General features: G+C 37.5%; 3 protein-coding genes across 4 annotated transcripts; all 3 read left to right on the top strand.

Moving 5' to 3' along the window:
• LOC107612629 (uric acid degradation bifunctional protein TTL-like) lies at positions 271-11544 on the top strand. Of its 2 annotated transcripts, XM_016314326.2 has the most exons (9): positions 271-866; positions 949-1011; positions 1100-1260; positions 4012-4023; positions 4109-4168; positions 9514-9730; positions 9822-9923; positions 10854-10947; positions 11052-11544. In XM_016314326.2, the coding sequence occupies exons 6-9, from the start codon at positions 9659-9661 to the stop codon at positions 11303-11305; spliced, it is 522 nt and encodes a 173-aa protein (XP_016169812.1). In that variant the 5' UTR covers positions 271-866; positions 949-1011; positions 1100-1260; positions 4012-4023; positions 4109-4168; positions 9514-9658; the 3' UTR covers positions 11306-11544. The 2 variants fall into 2 exon arrangements, with proteins under 2 accessions (XP_016169812.1, XP_020964664.1); XM_021109005.1 differs by lacking the exons at positions 4012-4023; positions 4109-4168.
• Positions 5189-9507, top strand: LOC107610612. Its single transcript, XM_021109004.1, has 2 exons — positions 5189-8465; positions 8536-9507. Exon 1 carries the CDS (start codon positions 5671-5673, stop codon positions 7213-7215), a length of 1545 nt encoding a protein of 514 aa, XP_020964663.1. The 5' UTR covers positions 5189-5670; the 3' UTR covers positions 7216-8465; positions 8536-9507.
• Positions 12159-16243, top strand: LOC107612626. Its single transcript, XM_016314323.2, has 7 exons — positions 12159-12467; positions 14061-14452; positions 14568-14803; positions 14880-15095; positions 15200-15292; positions 15392-15493; positions 15798-16243. The coding sequence occupies exons 2-5, from the start codon at positions 14080-14082 to the stop codon at positions 15227-15229; spliced, it is 855 nt and encodes a 284-aa protein (XP_016169809.1). The 5' UTR covers positions 12159-12467; positions 14061-14079; the 3' UTR covers positions 15230-15292; positions 15392-15493; positions 15798-16243.

Here is a 21530-nt window from a genome sequence, read left to right as displayed (position 1 = left end):
AATCAAATAATAAAAGGAACATATGAGGAAGTCATTCTTTGAACAACACGTTCACTAAATCATTATAGAGATTAGACCATTAAAGGAAGATGAAATTAAACAATAGCCAACAGTAAAGGATGTTAGTACTTAGTGAAAACAATGGGTGCATTAAGTAAATTGCAATTATTTCAAAATAACAAATCAATTAAGGAAACTTTATCCATTAAAAAAAGTAACCAATTTGAGAGAATTTTCTACCTTGGATTCAGTTGCATAATGCATATTTCTTGTTCAAATAATGCACTGCCTAGATATACATAAATAAAGAACTGAAATTTTTAAATAGTCTTTACTTTTTCCCAGAATCAGCACTATAATGAGCACTGAATCCAAGCTTTCTAGCATCATTCATTTTTAGAATAGCCTAAAAGCTGAGCACGAAGTCGAATTATTGTTCCAGGCATCTCATTATTTTTTTTAAAAATGGTATCGGAAAGAAGAACACCACAGAAGCTCTAATTTGACACTAACACCAACAACAAAGATAACTAAAAAATTAAATATATATTGGGGCGTAAACAACAGATACCAATTTCATTGAAAATCATAACTTTGTCACTACGCCAGGCACGGTAAATACCGGCGAAAATCTGGAGGCCACACACCTCGCCGCCGCAAAGTATGCTGAGGAAAGCAGAACTCCTTCGCGTGCCACAATCATCAGCGGCGACTCCATCAAAAACGCCGCCAGGACTATGCCAGGCACGGTAAATAGCGGCGAAGATCTGGAGGCCACACACCTCGCCGCCGCAAAACATGCTGGGGAAGCAGAACTCTTTCGCTTGCCTTATCATCAGCGGCGACTCCATCAAAAACGCTGCCAGGTGAGGATCCAATCTAAAATCAATTTTTGTTTTGCCCTCTTTTTTTCTTATAACCCTGAGTTGATTCCCCCAAAATTTGTAGAAAACCTGTGAAGAGTACTTGGTAGCCCGCGAAGCACACCCATTGCTGCTATTCCAAAACAAGGTTGTTGATAGATTTGTTAACAATTTCTCCTTTCCCCCTTTTTAACTTCTCCTATAAATTCTAATTCATTCTTCCCCAAATTAAGCAGAACCTGCTTAAAGTCCTTGGAAGCGCGCAAACTCTGCTGCCGTCGCTGCTCCACTGCGAAGGTGCTGCTGATCCTGGGTACTCTGCCCGCCGTGCACAAAACTGTCGAGCCACCCTCCACCGTTCGCCATCCTGAGCTATCGCGGCCTCTCCCTGTCCCTGGTTAGTTCGCCATCCTGTTTCTGTCATAACTTAACTACTTGAAACGTGTTTGATGATCAGCAAGAATGAATTGCTGTGTTATTTTGTTTCTCTTAAGTGATGAGACTTGATTGGTTTTAATTAATCTCATCTATCTCTCATGTAGAATCGTAAATATAAATGTAGAATTTTATGAAGATTTCATCATGACGTTAAGATCATTAAAGATATTGTGCAGTGAATCAGATAAACTTTATTCCTAATATGTAACTTATAAAAGAAAAAAAAACATATGATAGTTCAAAATGATCATAGCCTTTATGACAGCATTTTGGATTCAATTTCATATCCACCACCACTTGCAGATACAAGATCATAGCTACCTTTGCTTGTTAAGTCAAACTGAATTGAACCTTCCATGTTTGCTACATTTGTTGTTCATGTTTTCCATGAAATTGGACAAGGCAGAGTTGAATTCCTACAATTGAGCTCTTGATGCTTCTAGATTATTGCCTGAACCTTCCATGAAAAGTGACCTCTGAGCTTTCTCTAATACAGCTTGCAAATACTTTCCTTCAGCCTCTATTCTCATCTGAAATTTCTCCTGTACCTATTGGTTATGAAGCATGTTTTATTTTTATTTTTCATTTTTTTGGTTAAACTATGCCAAATTGTACCATTTTTTTTCAAGGTTTGATAAAAATACCAAGTGTACTATTGTTTGAATCTTATACGTGATAAATACATCTAGCTGTTCTTCCAATCTCTTTGGACTTCAATTTGATGTCTCAATGCCTCTGCTATTGGAATTTCTCTGTTTTGAGACTATGTAAGAGGATTTAGGAGGATTGAGGGAATGTTTGGTGTCAAAGATTTTGGCTTTGGAATTAATGTTGTTGACATTATTAGAGAAAAAGCATAAATCATGTATATGAACATGGTGCTTCTTCGGTTGTGAATATAATGTTGAGATGTTTGGCTAAGTGAGCTTTTTGTTCTGCCTTTTTTTTTACTACTTCCTTTCTAATCAAATTCCCTTTCAAACTCTGAATCTTCTTGATTCAGTTTTCCTTTATACAACCTGTCTGTCACCAATTTGATGTAATACTTTAAAATTTAAAAATTGCCATTTCAGTAAAAATAATGTATCTTGTGTAAAATATTTTACAATTCTTTTACATCAAACGTGATCTCTCTCACAAAACTACTATCAATAACAACTATTCACTGTTAACAGAATGTTTTTTGGATCTAGATTAAGCCAATTCAATCCATACATATTTGTACTTAACATCATGATTTAGAAGAGTTAGGGATGTTGAACCATACTCATGATTTAGAAGAGTTACACATTTTATTTGTTAGCTACAACTTCCTAAAAAAACACTAATTAACTTGTGAAGATGAGTATATGTCATGTGATTCTTGTTAAGTATTTCCAACATAAAGGACCGAATCTTTAATCATTTGTTCATAAAAATAGTATTTATTTCCAGTTTAACTATTGCTTCATCATATGGAAAGAAAGATTCTGATTATGTGCTAGGAATTGTAAGATGTTACCTTGTTAGAGACCTCAATGTTCACAGATTAGGATCTCGAGGCGAGTAGATTCTTTCTTTTTTCTTTTTATTTAATTGTCATTAAATTAATTAAATAATAGTAAAGTTTAATTAATCTAGGTTGACTTAGGTCGTTTTGATGTAGAACAGTTTAGGGAGCACCCGTTCATCATCCATTTGGTAGTCACTTTGATCTATTGATTTTTGAAGTTTTGGATTTGAATTATGGAAGAAAAATCAAAGACTTTGTTATAACCATCTTATTTCTTTCATAAAACATCAACTAAATTGGATTAGTTTAATTAAATTTTAAATAATAAGAACTAAACTTTCAGTATCTCAATTTAGATAAACATAATAAATAAATACTACTTTAGACTTTAGATGCTAGTATCCTATATGAAATTAAGACTACAATAGTTTAATTAAGACTTTGTTTGCTATCTTTGTTGTTCATGTTTTCCATAAAACTGGACAAGACAGAGTTGAATTCGGTCAATTGAGTATTGGAGATGGTTCTAGATCATTGCCTGAACTTTTCATGGAAAGTGTCCTCTGAGCTTTCTCTAACACATCATGCAAATACTTTCCTTGAGCCTCTATTTTCATCTGCGATTTCTTCTGTACCTATTGGTTATGAAGCATGTTTCATTTTTTATTTTTCAATTTTTTTAGTTAAACTATGCCAAATTATAATATTTTTTTCCAAGGTTTGATAAAAATACCAAAAATAAATGCATAAAAATACCAACTGTACTACTATCTGGATTGTATAAATGATAAATACATCTAGCTGTTCTTCCAGTCTCTTTTGGATTTGAATTTGATGTCTCAATTTCTCTGCTCTTGGGATTTATCTGTTTTGTTCAAGAATAAATGTAGAGAAATCTCATCTATCTCTCATCTAGAAGCTCTGTTTTAATTAATCTCATCTATCTTTAAAGTGGGCATAGTTGGAGATAACGGAAATCATGGTCATGTATATATCTAAAGAAGTGACATTAATTCTTAACACAGTAACATAACCCCCTTTCATTATCACCTCTGAAGCTAGTGCTAAACTCTGAAGAGCTATTTTCCTGAAATTCACATACGAATATTCAAAAAGGAAGAAAACAAAACAAAAATTATATAAACCCTCAATCTTTGAATAAGGTAAATAAAATGGTAATATTTTCAATCTCTCTGAAATTGTGCTCTTCCAATGCAGATTGATTTGAAGGTGAGATTGCACATAGGCTTTTCCATGAAGAAGGTTCTGGTGCAGGAAGCAACATCGTAACCCAAGTGTGTGTCTGTTTTCGCAGGTGGTAAGAATTGCAAAGTTACTTGCAGCAGAGAAGCTTTTAGAGGACAATCTAATCAAGGTTATTTTCCTTTCAACATTGTTAATTGTTATGAGTATGACAATTTGGATTTATTAATATTGTTCTATTCATCTTTTGCCTATGTGAGCATTTTAATTGATCAGTCTCCTAGTTAGAAAAAGGAAAATAATATGAAGGAATTGAGCTTGATGCATACGATAATATTTTGAATGTGTTATAAGCAATACCCAGCATTGGCAACTTCTCAACACCACAACTTTTGCCTATTATCAGTACTATCAAAGTGTTACAAGCTATACTCTGGGAGTCTTGTATATTATTGGGTTTAATAATTTATTTTTTTCACTGAACCAACTCTTTGTCGTCTTTTACTGAATCAATTATTTTAAGTTGTGTGTTTTTGGCTTTTCCTCTTTAATTTGTAGCATTATTCTTGCTCCACTATAATTTCATTTTTTTAATTCGGAGATTGTATAATATTAGCGAATTCTTTCATGCTGGACACTGGGAGTATGATTTGAATTGTGAGGCTTACGGCCTCTCTCATCAATCTTGTGCTGTATGAGTTATTTTCCTAATACTCAAAATATCTAATCAAAGAAATCTTTATATACTTGACGTAGACATATTTGGATTATATATTTTCTATCATGGGTAGGATATAGATGCCGTTAAATTAGATTTTAGGTATATCTATGTACATAAAAAATTGAAACTAATCGGAGATGGTAAAAAATTCTCAAATTAAATTTCAATATATGAAAAGTTATATATCGACGCAGTTGTAATTTTTTTAAGAAGAGTTTGTCGTAGTTCACTTGGTATTTTTCTTAGAAGCATATCTAAGATAACATATCTACAATTTTAAGATTCTATGCTACATCTGTTATAATTGTTTTTGTATATTTTTTTTGTTATCTTTTAAATCTGTCTATCATTCCTGTTATGTTTTCCATTTTTAAGATATTTTGAAGATTTTATTCTATGTACATTATGATTGTTTAGTTATATTTTTTGATTATATTTTTTAATTTTAATATTTTTTCCTGTTTTCTTTTTCAATTTTTAAGGAAGCTTTTCTTTATCTTTTCATTTTTTTGGCTTGGAACTAGCAATTCTTTATAGAAGTATTCTTTTAAGAAAGCACAGAATTTTGCAATGAGTAAGCCTCCTCCTCAATACTTTTTGTGAGCTACATGTTATTTGGGATGCAAGTAATTTTAATTCTGTTTCCATTTTGAGTTATTCCGTCGCTTGCTACATAGTTTTGCTTGCAATATATTGTCTAGTCTATTACGTATGGTACTCTCCCATCTCATAATTGTGATAAACTGTTACTGGTCTTCTTGACACACACCCCATCTTTTTCCTCTTTTTTTTAGTTTAATGTAATTTTTTACTATTCATTTAGTTGTCTGTGCTATTTCATTTATTTAGACATTGACAAGAACTGGATTACAAAGCCTCGAGGTAGTGTAGAGTATAGGAATGGTTTGAATAGATTCCTTGACTTCGCATTTGCTAATTCATCATCCGATGGGATGATACATTGTCCATGCCCTTTGTGTGGGTTCCGATTTTTTCAAACTAGAGAGGACGCCTACGATCATCTTCTGATGAAACCCTTTCCCCCTAACTATACCTTCTGGTTACATCACGGTGAGAGGATAGTGGACGAGAGACCTAGCGGTAGGGAAGAATTAGAACCCACCATAAATTCAGGAGATCAAATTCGTGACATGGTCCACGACGCATTCAACTTCCCGGGACTGCAGAGTGACGATGAAGACTCGATGAATGGTCACGTCGAAGACGTTGCGGAGGGGTTGCCGTACATATCTGACGAACCTAGCCGCGAGACTCGTGCCTTTCACGACTTGCTAGAGGATGGCGAGCAGGAATTGTATCCGGGATGCTCAAAATTCTCGAAACTGTCTTTCTTGGTGAGGCTTTACCATATCAAGTGCATGTGTGGAGTGAGTGACAAGGCTTTCGGTTTGATTCTAGAGCTACTGGGGGATGCCTTTGAGCATGCAGTGATTCCGAAGACGTTGCACGATGCCAAGAGGATCATAAAGAAGCTCGGAATTGAGTATAAGAAGATAGATGCATGTCCAAATGACTGCATGCTGTATCGGGGCTCCGATCAGGATCTGTCTAGATGCAAACAGTGTGGAGCATCCAGGTGGAAGCAAAAGACCCGGAAGAATTCCATAATAAGGATCAACGCCATTGTCAAGAAGAATGGGAAACCTCTGCCGGCGAAGATTCTCCGCTACTTTCCTCTGATTCCACGGTTGCAGCGATTATTCATGTCCAGCAAGACATTAGTAGACATGTTGTGGCACAAGAGAGGAACCAACTCTGACGGTTTCTTGAGGCATCCCAGAGACGGTGAGGGTTGGAAAGCATTTGACATGAGATATACTAACTTTTCTGGTGATCCGCGCAGTGTTCGCTTAGCCCTGGCCAGTGATGGCTTCAATCCTTATGGAAACCTCAGTTCAAAGTACTCAATATGGCCAGTGATTCTTATTCCATACAACTTACCCCCATGGATTTGCATGAAACAAAGCAACTTTATTCTCTCTATGATTATTCCCGGTCCTAAAATGCCTGGCAATGACATAGACATATACCTACAGCCCCTGATCGATGAGTTGAAGCAGTTGTGGGCCGGTGTTGATACCTACGACGCCAGTGAGAAGAAAACATTCAAGATGCGTGCCGCGTTGATGTGGACTATTAGGGATTTTCCTGGCTTGGGCAATTTATCTGGCTGGAATACGTACGGCGGGAGAGCTTGCCCCACGTGCAATTTGGACGCCGAGACTAGGCGACTCACCTTCAGTCAGAAATGGTGTTATATGGGTCATCGTCGCTTTCTGAATCGTGATCACAGATATAGACAGGACCGGAGTAGATTTGATGGCAAGGTAGAGGATAGATCCCCACCTACCAAATTGACTGGCAGGGATGTCCTGAGACAATTGGACGGTGTGCCCGTCTCACAGGGCAAGGTGCAAGCGGTGGGCAGCAAAAGAAGGCGCGGACAGCAAACCGTGATGCAAGATGAGTCTCCCTAGAAAAAGAGGAGTATATTCTTTGATCTGCCATACTGGGAGAACAACGAATTACGTCACAACCTTGACGTGATGCACATAGAGAAGAATGTATGCGACAACATTGTTTTCACCATGTTGAACGAGAGTGGTAGATCCAAAGACCACTTAAAAGCTCGAAAAGATCTCCAATTTATGGGAATCAGGCAAGATATATGGCCACTTGAAGGTGGAAAGTATCCTGCTACAGTCTTTACCATGTCCAATCCACAGAAGGATGTCTTTCTTAGGACTATCAAGAATGTGGTCTTCCCTGACGGGTACTCTAGCAATATCTCTCGCTGCGTTGATTTAAAATATCGCAAGTTATTCGGGTTGAAGAGTCATGACTGCCACATTTTGATGGAACATCTATTGCCAATTGCGTCAAAACACGTATTGCCTACCACAGTGGCCGTCGTCCTGGCTGAGTTATCAACCTTTTTCCGACTAATATGTAGTAAATCCATGGATCCTCAACAACTTCCTCTCCTTCAGGATCGTGTGGTCCAAACTCTATGCCACATGGAGATGATATTTCCACCTTCCTTCTTCACAGTCATGGTTCATCTAACGGTGCATTTAGTCGACGAGGTACGTATTGGTGGCCCAGTGCATTACCGGTGGATGTACCCAATCGAGAGGTAGAGATCTACTTAAGCTTTCGCGTTCTGTTTTAATGGGATAGCTATCATATAGTAATTTATATGTTGTTGCCTTCCGAAGGTATCTATGTCATCTCAAACAGTATGTGCGTAATAGGGCACAACCTGAAGGATCGATTGCAGAGGGTTACTTATCTGAGGAGATTCTCATATTCAGTTCAAGATACCTAGATAATGTCGAGACTAGGATCAACCGACCGACGCGTGTTGACGACCGGCCGAGCGATGCTCTGCCGAGCGAGATTGCCAGCATGATCCCAGATGTCGGAAAGGTAGTCGGGGCATCTTCATTTTTTACTCTAACCGCAACCGAAAAGTTTCAAGCACACCGTCGTGTACTTGTCAATTGCGGTGCTGTTGAGAAATTCTTGGAGTAAGTACAGAGCCTGAGTTTTAAATTTATGCAGCGAGCCAATATAGCTTTAACGATAGTAAAATTGAACATCTTTTTTCACCATGCATAGTGAGTACAGAGCCATCACAAAGAGAAAAATGCGAAGCAAAACAAGGTCCCAGTCTCTTATAGATAGTGTGGTGCACAGAGAATTCCCCAACTGGTTTAGGCATCAGGTAATCCTTAATATCATAGGATTCCACTTTCCATATTGATGCTTTCTTGCCTCTAATGGTTCAATTCTAGGTCCCATTTGGAAGCACCAGTCATTCGAACGAGTTGCAATGGCTTGCCTGTGGACCCCTTGCTCAGGCAAGACGCTATCAAGCTTACAACGTCAATGGATTTAAATTTAGAACCATCTCGAGGGAGAAAGGGATGAAAACACAAAATAGCGGGATTTATGTCACTTCGGATACTAGGAGTTATGCAAGCAAACGGGATGTCAATGTTGCCGTCGGCGGTGCATCGTACTACGGGAGATTAGTAGACATCATCGAGCTAAATTACAGTGGTCAGTTCAATGTAGTCTTGTTCAAGTGTCTCTAGGCAGACACCACGTCGGGCAGAGGCATACGACAAGACTAGTTGGGTCATACCTGTGTCAATTTTACCAATCCGATTCACACCGGTGATCGAGAAGACGATGAGCCGTACATCCTAGCATCTGAGGCGCGTCTTGTGTTCTACGTGGATGATGAGGTGGACAACAGATGGAGTGTAGTAGTCCATGTGATGCCTAGAGATTTGTTTGACATGGGCGAAGATTATGAACATTGTGAGGTCGACTTTCACCCCCAAATATGTATGACGAGCTTGACTGAATTTGATGTCGAAGGCTTGCGGTTGACAAGAGATGAGGTTTTAGAGGAATCCACTCATGACGTGGGTGATGATTGTGATGAGGCCGCCGATTCCTAATATACATTTCTCCATGATGGATGTAGCTCATATTCATGAGATTTTATGCATATATACTACTGTCATGATTCACCTAGGAGAGATAGTTGAATGTATTCTAGTCATTTCATTATCAGAAAAGATATCTCGATTGAGTTATTTCTTGTTATTTAAAACTTATCCCCTCATATAAATCTCTATTATTTGACTGGGTTCTGACATAATTGGTCTTTTTTTTTCTAACTGTTGCCTCTCATATAAGATTTCCTCCAATCACATTTTTAATTGTCCCTATATGTTCTATCTATCTCCGTTGCCTATCAGGGAAATTGGAAAGCCGAGACTTCTATCCCATTACCAGAAGCTTTTGGTTCGCAGAGAAGATGATAGAGGCGTCTCCATTCTCTTCGTTTGACCACGCAACATCCTTTGCAAGGCAGTTGTGGTTCAATCAGTCGCGTATACAGTCATGGTTGATGCCTTTTCTGGACAAAGTCACCTTTATCGAGCCATTCGTGATGCGCCGGCTTCTCTGATGAGGGTTTGTTTGCTGATCCCTAATTAATTAGTATGTGTTTCCTTGTCATATTCTTTGTTGAAACCCATTTCAGGCGATTATGTTAAATTTATAGGAATTGCTATTTTGGGACCGAAAGTACCGGGCTAAATTTGGGTTTGAGTTTATAACAAGTACGGAATTGTGGTTCACACAGAAAATACTTGACGAGGCGAAGGTAATACTTCCAATTTTACCTTTCGATTTATCTAATTTATACCACATCTCTCTATCTATGTAGCTAATTTCCTACATTGTGCTGTTTTGGTAAAATTGCTACAAGTGAAACAGATTTGCATTTATACGTGCATTTTTGGTCATCTCATATGGATTAGAATTAAATAAGCCGAGTCACCATTGAGGATGGAGATTTAATTGTATTTTTTAGATGAGAGTAAACTCTATTTCCCCTTGCTAGAAGAAATTTAGTTGCTTTAAGTTGTCTGCTAGTATCTACCACATACAAATATGTGCCGGTTTCTGTATTTACTCAATTTGTAATTGCTTGTATTGGCATGATGTGAGCTGGCTCAAGAAAGCACCCAATTATTTAGTATGGCCAGTGATTTTCTAATTCACTCAGCATTGTAAAAGATTACTAACATATCCCTACAAGTTTCAGGTGGTCCATGATATATTTTGACCGTGATATTGTGTATCTCACCATTTGAAACCAAAACCAAATAAAATGCAGTTCAAATTAAGAAAAGTAGCCCTTCGGACAAATCCAGGTGGATAGATACTTGGATCATAGTACAACCTCAGTTAAAAACCCCATTTAAGACCGATTTCTTAAGATTGAGTTGTTTAAGAGGCTAGCCTTTGAAAAGTGTAGTTGATAAAATGGTAAGTTGAGACCAATGCATGGACTTATCTCTCATAAAAAAACTCGTGGTCTTCTTTCTTAATTTGAAGCTTGTGATAAGAATCTAAGACTTGAGAAAGAGTTTACGGTGGATTATCAGAATTTTTTGTTAATGCCAATGATAAGAATAATGGGCAAGATCTTGCTGTCCTTATTATCTTTTTGATTGATAGTTGGTCTATGTGTGCTTTCATTTTTCTTCTGCTTCTTATTCATAGTACTAATAATAAATACTTTGTACAGACACGATATGAAAATACTCTGGTCGTTGAACTGGATGTTGCATCACGGGAGGAATTCAAGCTCATAGAACATGGCCTTGAACGACTACGGGACAGTAAGAAATACATTATATATGCAATGGTAATATAATAGGATTGTATGTCACACTCTAATCTATCAATTGTTCCTTTGTGTTTGGATATGATGCTGGACTCTCAGGGTTATCTCGACCAAAGATCCAAGAGGCATCCGAAGAACCAGGAGAGGTGGTTCCAGACTCAATGGAGAAAGAGGACGTTGTCTCCTCTGATGGGTCTGATGAGGCCACTTCTGCAGGAAGAAATTGCTCCATGCTGTCATATGACCTCAACAAAATAGCAAATGAGAATGAATATCCTTACAGTGGAATGTCTCCTGGAAAGAAGAATGCATGGCACTTGGCTAACTGGGCAACACGGTACTTGAATCCGTGAGGACAGTGCTTTAGGTTATTTGAAGATTTTCAATTCAGGTTATTTAGGAAAGTCGAACCTTGTTCATTGGTTTTGTCGTGACTTTATAACTTCTCACATTGTTATATTGAGATTGTTCTTGTTGAAAAGTATTATCATGTTAGAGAACTTGGGGAATGCGATATTTAGTCAAGATTGGTACAGTTATTATTTTTTAGAGTCGATTAATTAATGAATTGGATTTATCACTATTCTGTGCCACAATGAAGGCCATCGAGTCTACTTTTATACATATTTCATTAGTTGTTGTTTAAAGTTTTTAAAAGATAAATTTTAAATAAACTTTATTGTATGTAAGTTTGATAAATTAAACTTTAAAAATAATTTTCGGTAAGCACAACTAATAATATTTATATTAAATAAATAATCTATTAACTGCGAAGTTATTATAATAAATATAAATATATAATGTTTCATGTTGGAGAACTTAGGGAATGTGACACAGAACTAAATTTTCATTCGCCAGGACTTAAAATTTTGTCCATTGAAAATTATTTTTAGTTTGATTTATGAAAAATAAATTTTAAACATTTATAATGATATTTTCCTTTAAAAATGAATTTAATTAAAGTAAACATGTAAATCAAAGCCAATTCATTCGATTTATTAGCATTTTAAACATACATCTAATTCGACTATATACTTGATACTACTTTTATTCAATAATATTTTCACCTAAGTCAAATCCATTGAGTTCGATTTACTACATATTTTATACAATTTTGCGTCATCGCTAACATAGTGCATTTTTCAATTGTATTTAGTTACTGATGCTTTATTTTATCTTATTAATATATTTGCTTTAAAAGTCAGAAGTTCGGGATTTGGGTTTTAGGCAAAATCAAAGACCCGCCAATTTATTTAATTGAACTCCTTTGATTGAAATTTTCATACCCCAGTCTATGCGGCAGTCATATCATCTGCTCCCAAATCCTTATACACTCCAACCCTAACTCAAAAACATTTAACGAAGGCATCCCCCAACCCATAGAAGCTCTGACATCTCGGGCTCCAAGGAGAAATCTATAACCTGCGTCGGATCCTTGTTGTCTCGAGAAGCTGCCGGTCGCTCAGGTCTCTCCGCCCGTGTGGTCGTCTTCCGGTGCCCAACCTCTCTACTCCGGTAACCCTCCCTCTTTCTAACACCGAAATGGGTGATGTTAAAATTGTTGATTTCAGTGGGTGCTCTTAATATGACTGAAATTTGTTTTGTTCGTTTCACCGTAAGCCTAAATTCTTCTGGGTAAGAGGTGAACATAATAGAATATTAATATGAAGGTGTATAGTCCCGTAATACAATAATGACTTATGAATTTTAATGAACTAAGAGGATTTATTTTGATTCAGTTTGTTGCTTACTTGAGGCTACACTATTATATCCTGCTCTGCAATATCCTTGTTTAAAATTCATAGATTGACATCCGCGTTATGTATGGGCTAATTTGGGTTGTATAATTTGAACCACTGAAATGCAAATATCACTTGAAAAGGATTAATTTGATGCGGAAGTAGGAATCTTATGAAGAGGTATATCCAATGTAAAGTTGGGAACGGAGGAGTGGGACTTAGGAGTTTGTGTATCGGAAGGGGATACAGGTTTTAGATTTGGTAGTTTAAAATGCACCACTCTTTTAGAAGTATACTTGACTTGGTATTAAAAATGCGTTGACTAATTCAGGAACTTATGAGAGCTTTTAGTTAGATGTTACCCCCGTTTGCAGTCACCAGCGTGGCCGTTTAGCATAGTTTTGTCTTATTTTCACCCAAAACTTAGTAAGATTCAATACATTCTTAGCTTGCTGTTGTGCTGCCATGCTTAATTACATAATTCCATTCGATTTACAATACAATTGTTTGTTTCTTTCCTACTTTATCTCATCCTTAATATTTATATGTAATCCTCAGAGCAGCATAGTTTTCTTATTGTCTTGCTGTTCAAATTTGATTATTATTCGATGATTATTATAAAATAACATCCTTTTTGGTATCATATACTCGTTGCAATTATTATAGCTCATACTCTAGGACATGCATAAAATAATTAAAGCAAGGAGCTAATTAAATTGGGGGAGGGGATGAGTAATTTATAGGCTCTTCCTTGTTTAAACCTGTACCTGAAAAGGCACATTTATATATATATATAACCACTTGGATGTTATTTTAAATTGTGCTTGGTGTTCTTTATTAGTGTTGTCTACAGTAGCGTTAATGGTTTGGTGATACTTACCTATACGCATTGCATTATATATATTTCAACTATTTCCTGTGTGATTGGTGCAATATGTTCATATAAATTATTTAGTCACTTAGCCTTAAATAAATATATTAACCTACACCATTTATTACCGTTAGACTATTCATGGCATTAAAAGGAGAGATTGAATAAAATAATATTATTATTGGATATAGTGTATGTGATATTTGAAGCCCAAAGCTATATATGGAACACAGTATGAAATTTGGAGTTGCCGTTTGCATGTGCTACACTCGTGAATGTATGTGGATCTTTTCCCGTGAAATGTTTGGGAGTATCTTAGATTCCCAGGCAGAAATTATATTTCCACATATGTAATCTTATATCCATATTCAGACTTGTGTTTTCTATATGAACTAGTTAATGTGGATTATATATCAATTTTGATTGTAACAAATTTACCAAAACAGCATGAATGTGCTTTGACTTTTTTTATTTTAATTTCTTTTTTGGTTGAAACAGGCACCCTATACCTTCTAAAATGGCTAGAAAAGGTCGTTTCACAAGAAAACCGAAAGTAGGACCAGGATGTCAGCAACCACAAACGGCTCCGCCTCCGGTCCCGCCTCCGGCCTCGGCTTCCCACCGCGATGACTCTGAAATTCTCCCGGACAGTGGTGATAGTGTCCCTCCAACTTCACGCCCGTTCCTTCCGCTGCGCAGTGTACCAAGGCCGGCTCCACAAACGAGCACAACTAACATTCAGAACTCGGAGCCAAGCCATGTAAACTCGGCAGATAATGCTAATGATGTAGATTCTGTTGATCAAGCAGCTGATAAGTCCGTTGTTGATTCTAGAGCTCAGAATCGCAAAGGACGCAAGACTACAGAGTTTTGGGAAGTCAGGATAATCGGTAATTTAGCTAATAAATTTGATGTGTTCAATATGATTTAGACTCTTGTTAAGTTTTATTATTCTCGCATGCTGTCCACTACGGATAAACATAAGGTATTATGTTTGGCTTATAGATTCCGATGGCACAATCAAGCCGGCAAGACTAAGCGTGAGGGAGGCCATGGAACGGTCTAATGGTAGAAAGATCGTCCTCAGGTTCAACAGAGCAAAGCAAGCCATTGGAAATGAAGCTGGACTGTTGAGTGGCGTGCTTGGTCTGCTAGGATTTGACTTTGGAAAGTTTCCTATCTATGAGGAAAGCTGGCGTAAGATTACCACAAAGGACAAAGTTTATAGCGAATGTGTGAAGGTAAAAGTTTATATCCCCTTTGAAATACATCTACTTATTTTTACAATTTTTGACAAATTTTTGGTTATCTGTATAGCAAATTTTCCACATTGATGAAGATAGCAAAGGAGTTATCAAAAAAAATATCTTGAAAAGTATGGGGAAGTCCTGGAAGGAGACAGGGCTGAGGTTGTATAATGCTTATTTCGAGCCAACGTTCACGACTGAACAAAATATTGAGAACCGTCCGCCGGGAATCGATCGAGAGCATTGGAGATGGTTCCTTGAGTATCGCGCCAAACCTGAAACGAAGGTAATCTAGTATATCATTGGTACACAAGTTTTATGTAAATTATTGTTGCATTGAGTCTTTTTAGATCATCTTATAATCGCCTTTTGTCTCTATTGGACCAATAGGAGAAGTGCAAGAAAAATGCGAAGAATTGATCAAAACAACAATATACCCACACTGGCGGTTCAAAAAGCTTTGCACGACGGATCGAAGAAGAGGTACATTACTTTTTTGGTTCACCCTTTGGACTATTTTCGTAACTTGAGATTGCCTTGATTGTGTGGAGAATGGTAATAGCATAAAATTTGTTGATACAGTCGGAACAACAAGGGAGAATAGTCGGAAGAGGGGAGTTATGGATAGCAGTGCACAAAAAAAAGGACGGCTCCTACATGAATGATGAAGCAAGAGCAATCGGTGTAAGTACCACTATTTATAATTGATCGATAAAGTTATGACTTCAAATAGGGTAATAGTCTATTTTTCTATGTTATTTTGTTTTTCTTCCTGTTTGATGAATGGTTTGATACTCTATGTTAAAATGGACCAAGATACTTTTACAATTCATATTCCAGCTTACTTTAATTGTCATTGCTAATTTACCTGTTATGTTTATAGGCTTTAATTGTCATTGCTAATTTACCTATGTTATCATTTGGTGTGTTCTTGACATGAGATGGACCCATCAACAAAATTGTTGTATTTGCTAATTTGTGTCTGTAGGAAAGAATTGAGGAGATTGAGCAACAGGATGAGTCATCTAGGGTGTTGTCTCAGAATGATTCCATTGCTCAGGTTTTCAGAAAAGAGAAACCGGGTAGAGTACATGCTGTGGCTTTTGGACCGACTCCTAGTCAGCTCTTCGGGCCAAATTTACATGGGCATGGCAACGGAGTCCAACTAGAGGAGACTCAGAGGAAGCTGCTTGAACTGGAGGCACAGCTGGAAGGCGAGAAGCTGAAGAGGAAGGCGATGGAGGATGAGGCAGCAGCAGATAAGAAAAAGATGAAGGCGATGGAGAGTGCTCTGATTTATCTGTTTCAACAGCAGGGTGAGGAGCTGCCACCAGACATCGCTGCAGGGATGAGTTTCGTGGAATGATAGAGTGAAAAATAGAATATTAGGATTAGAGATATTTTGCATTGAAGTAAATATTTTATTGAATTAGACTGAGCAACTCTTCAGAATAGATTTATACTTTTACAATTCATATTCCAGCTTACTTTAATTGTCATTGCTAATTTACCTGTTAGGTTTATAGACTTTTTGAACTTCGACGTAATTTGAAAACAGTTGGGATAGAATTTGAATGATTGATTTTCATTTATCCGTTACAGCTAGTTATAGTGGTTGGCATCCTATGTTATCATTTGGTGTGTTCTTGACATGAGATGGACCCATCAACAAAATTGTTGTATTTACTAATTTGTGTCTGTAGAAAATAATTGAGGAGATTGAGCAACAGGATGAGTCATCTAGGGTGTTGTCTCAGAATGATTCCATTGCTCAGGTTTTTGGAAAAGAGAAACCGGGTAGAGTACGTGGTGTGGGTTTTGGACCGACTCCTAGTCAGCTCTTCGGGCCAAATTCACATGGGCATGGCAACGGAGTCCAACTAGAGGAGACTCAGAAGAAGCTGATTGAACTGGAGGCACAGCTGGAAGGCGAGAAGTTGAAGAGGAAGGCGATGGGGGATGAGGCAGCAGCAGATAAGAAAAAGATGAAGGCGATGGAGAGTGCTCTGATTTATCTGTTTCAACGGTAGGGTGAGGAACTGCCACCAGACATCGCTGCGTTTCGTGGAATGATAGAGTGAATACTAGAATATTAGGATTGGAGATATGTTGCATTGAAGCAAACATTTTATTGAATTAGACTGAGCAACTCTTTGAAAGAGATTTCTTTTTGTTCGTATTTTCATGGATATATATATTTCCTGTTTTGCTTATATCACGATTTTGTTTTTGATACAAGTTTAGATTCTAAGGTTGAAAATATTCAAACTTTAAAATAATAAAAAATATAAGAAGAATTATAAAAAATCATTAAATAATATTTTGAACCAATTTGGCGTTATTTTTTGAAAGAGCCAATTTTTAATTTTTTTTTTAAATTTCTGTTTACATAGCGGCGGTTTTAAACCGCCTCTATTTTGGTTCAATGAGTGTAGAAACTTTTATATCTGGCAGCGGTTTGTAACCGCCGGCATCTCTGACAGAAACTACATTAGCATTTAGCGGCCGTTTTAAAACCGCCGCTAAACGTGTGGCCAGTCAGACATTTCGATAAACATTGCGGCGGTTAAGAAACCGCCGGTAAATATGAGGGAAATTGTGTCAGCACAATTCGGCGACGGTTTTCTGTTATTATGCCGCAAAATTTTGATTTAGCGGCGGTTATGCCAGCGGTTGCTGAAAACCGCCGCCAAATCTAACTGCGGCAGCCATATCCATGGCAAACCGATAAACCGCCGAAAATGATTTTGCGGCGGTTTAAAACCGCTGCCAATTCATGAAAAAACCGCCGCCAATTCCCGCCTCCCTTGTAGTGTGTCAAAAGTTTTCAACGACAAACACTAAACCCAGATAAAAAGAAGAAAGAAAGGCAGTACATGAAAGATCAATTTAACTATATTTTGCAGGGAAGATGTGTTTGCAGAAGACATGCATTGTGATGATGTGCGATATCAGGAGCACACAGAAAATGAGTAAACTACGATAGATAGTGTAACACCCTAACTACCAAAGCTCACGCTTCCGGCTGCGCGACTCTGATAGCTCGGATATTACGACGACACTTATACTATTTATTACTAAAATATGAGCCTGTTTAAAACTTTAAACCGCAATACCGCTCCCAAAGATACTTTCGTTCGATAAAGTACATCCATAAATACCATTCAACTTACAACAACCCATAAAGAGTACATCCATATATATACATAAATATATATAAATAATATTACAAACATAATCCAATACAATTCCTATCCCTCTTACAGATTATATCAAGAATAAGGCGAGGGTACGGTAAACCATAACTAAAACAATACAGAGCATCACAACAACAATTAAATAAGCTCTTCGTAACTTCTGCGCCCATATCCTGAAAGGGAAAAATGTAGGGGGGGTGAGAACATCATCCTCGAAAGGGTTCTCAGTAGAGGGTTTTTGGGAATTACTGTAATAGGATACATGAAGATAAACCGCACCAGTGATTAATAACCGTCTTATGCCTCTTTTCAAAAACAACGGTTTACAATAAAAGTAAAGTCGGAAATCTTTTCTGAGAGAAGAACCGTTCAATTTTCAAAAACTCAAAACCTTTCAAAATAGTTTATCTGTGCGGAACCAAAATAGCCTTTCATATTTTATTCCAAACCAGAAACACAAAACTGAAATCAACCATCGGTTCATCTCATTTCAACCATGGCCCTAGGCCCAAATAATCCAACCATCAACCAATCACCACAGTCCAACAGAGTCCCAGTAGCAAACACAAATAGGAAGATGCAAGCACAAACAAACAGTTATTGCAAGTAGAACAATTAGCAATTATTCACATAGGCAAACCAAGTATAATATGCACACCCAAACAATGTCACATAGATGCATATGATGCATGCCTGTCCCTAGTGGCTGATGATATCATCTGTTGGTTATAGAGCCAACCCGACAAGTCCTGGTAGCTAACCATTGGACTGTCCCTCTGTCGCGCGTCCCCAACTCGAGTTATACTCATCATAAACTTGATCATAATCACGATCCATATCCATCACCTTCACTGGTGAATATTTACGGGGGTGAGCTCATCCGGGCTTTCACAGTGCCCGGCCACACTTACGACATAGTTATTATGAAACCGATCATACAAAATCACAAGTTCCAACCCGGTCCAAAAATCAACTCATTTGAAAAGGAACCGGTTCATTTGAATCAAACCACTTTCAGGTTTCTTTTTAGAACCCATTTTTCTAACTCTTCCAAAATGCCTCAAACTTAATTACTCAATCAAAAGTCTAGATTCCTTTGAAATCACTAAAAGCTCCTTTTTATATTGAAATCAATATTAGAGCATCATTATTTCCTTCAGTGATTCAAACGGTAAAAATAGTTCCTTTCTAAATAAGCCGAACTCAACGCATAAAGTTCATTAAATAAATTAAGCTTGAAAACATAAATATTCTCTTAATAAATCAAATAATACAATTTCTCAAATCCAACCCTTTTTAAATAACTTTTCAAACAAGAGTAGGATTTTGTAGAAATTTCAGCAGCACCTCCCCTAAAACTTGGACTTTTGCCACCCGGTTCGGGTCCCAACTAAATCATTCCACAATCCTTTTTCTAACAGCCCAAAATCCAAAATCAGTTCAAGGCAAGCCAAATCCAACAGTCATCTCAATTCCATATTTCAAGGAAACCGTTTCAAAAATCAAATCGTTATCAGCCGAATAAACTCATTTCCAAAGCTTTAAAGAAACGGTTCAGTAACAATCATTTATCAAAAACCAGATCATTTAAAGCAAGCCAGGCTGAATTCAAGAGTGCATTCTATTTTTCACATCATCAAATAATTGACTCAAATCAAATCAATCCTCAACGAATTAAACTCAGATTTCAAATCCTTAAAGAATCACTTCAAAACATTACATTTCACAAAGCCGCACAACAATTCAGCCAAACCAACATCCATAATCATTCGAGTCAATCAAATAATACATAAGGCAGATACAATCACTAAATACACCATATCTCACATCAGTATCCATATGTAATAATTCCAATAATAAACTATAGTTTTCGGAAAGCGCCCCTACCTCAAAACGCAAATTCCATAACTCAAACGCGTCACAGAGTCCTTTCCGCCTCGACCCGAAATCAACAATCAAAATCCCGGCTACCAACACCTCAGCTCCAAACCGTTTTCTCAGCAACCACAACGACTCTAATCGCAATATATAATAACCGAGATTAACTCTCATAACAACAAATGCTACAACTCCTCAACGTATAATAGAGCAGTAACTAGAGGGCTTTCAGATCGAAACGCTTACCGAACCGAAGGAACGGCTAAACAGAAACAGCGGCGGTCTCCGAACCGGTTCGGCGGCAGCCTCAGAAGCCATCCTAGGCGGCAACGGTGATCAGACTCCGGCGACTGAAATCAATATACAGTGATTGTAACGTTTCCAAAAACTCAGGAGAAACGAAACCTAATACTTAAAACCTTACCGGCAGGATTCTCCGGTGACGGCAGAAACAGCCAGAGGCTTCGGCGGTGGTCCCAGAAGTCACGGAACCACTCCCGGCTCCCAAGAACACAGAGGCGCAGCTCCCTTCTCCAGCGGCGACACCTGCGGCGGTGGCGGTGCAGCAGCTTACAACGCAAGTAGCAGCGGCGGCCTGGACCTCTTTCTTCCCTTTGGATCAGATCGGGCGGACCTCCAGCAGTGGCAGCGGCAGACCAGAGCAACAGGACGGAGGGGATGATGACTGCTCAGACAGTAGTGACGGCACACGACAGAGCGCGATGGCAGCGGCGAGTGCCTCCCTGCGCGACGCCGACTCCACGTCCCTCTCATGGTCTCTCTCTCCCCTCTGGTCGCGACTCACGGCGGCGCGAAACGCGAAGGGCTGCAGCACAGGCGGCGATAGCGGGGCGCGACTCTTTATTTCTCGAGGAATAGTGTGTGTGTGTTTAGCATAGGGCTGCGCAGCTGCTGCTGAGTCTTGGGGGAGAGGGTAGCTGGATTAGGGTTTCGGTGGCTGAGTGTTGCTTTTGGTGAGGTGTGTGTAAATTAGGGTTAGGGGCAAATTAGTAATTTTACTTAAAAATAGGGTAATATAGCAATTGAAATCCAATTTAAATCCAACACTAATTATATATAGAAAATACTATTTGCTCACCAATTTCACAAATTATTTTCAATAAAATATCCAAATCAAATAATTAGGAGAAATATAATTAAATCCCTTATTTTCCAAAGTAGCAGTATTAATATTGAAAATATTACTTATTTAATTCAAATCATATAGAAATCTTTATTATTTCACAACTACCAACTTTATACTCTGAATATAGAAAATAATCCAATAATTGTGAAATTGGATAATAATCATAACTTATCTCAAATTCCATAAGTCAAAACTTGCCTTAATTATCTTTAATAGAGTGATTTCCGAAATTAAGGCTATAAATAACCGTATGATTTGAGACTTGATCATAATAAGACTTTTCAAAGATTCTGGGTCTTACATCCTTAACGTGCTATATATGTTCCTTTGATTACAATTCTTTTTTTTTTCTTATGAGCTAAGATAAAAAAAATTCAGAAAAATAGGTAAAAAAAATTCAGTTTATGATTAAACAACACAATTTTATTTATTTATTTTTTATTTTTAAAATAACTGTATTTAGTTTTGAATTTTTTTATTTTATTTAAAGAGATATATA

Source organism: Arachis ipaensis, chromosome B08 (assembly GCF_000816755.2).
Source record: "Arachis ipaensis cultivar K30076 chromosome B08, Araip1.1, whole genome shotgun sequence".
Classification (NCBI taxonomy): domain Eukaryota; kingdom Viridiplantae; phylum Streptophyta; class Magnoliopsida; order Fabales; family Fabaceae; genus Arachis; species Arachis ipaensis.
Note: the sequence above shows the minus strand (reverse complement) of the source record. Positions and strands in the feature narration are given on the sequence as shown.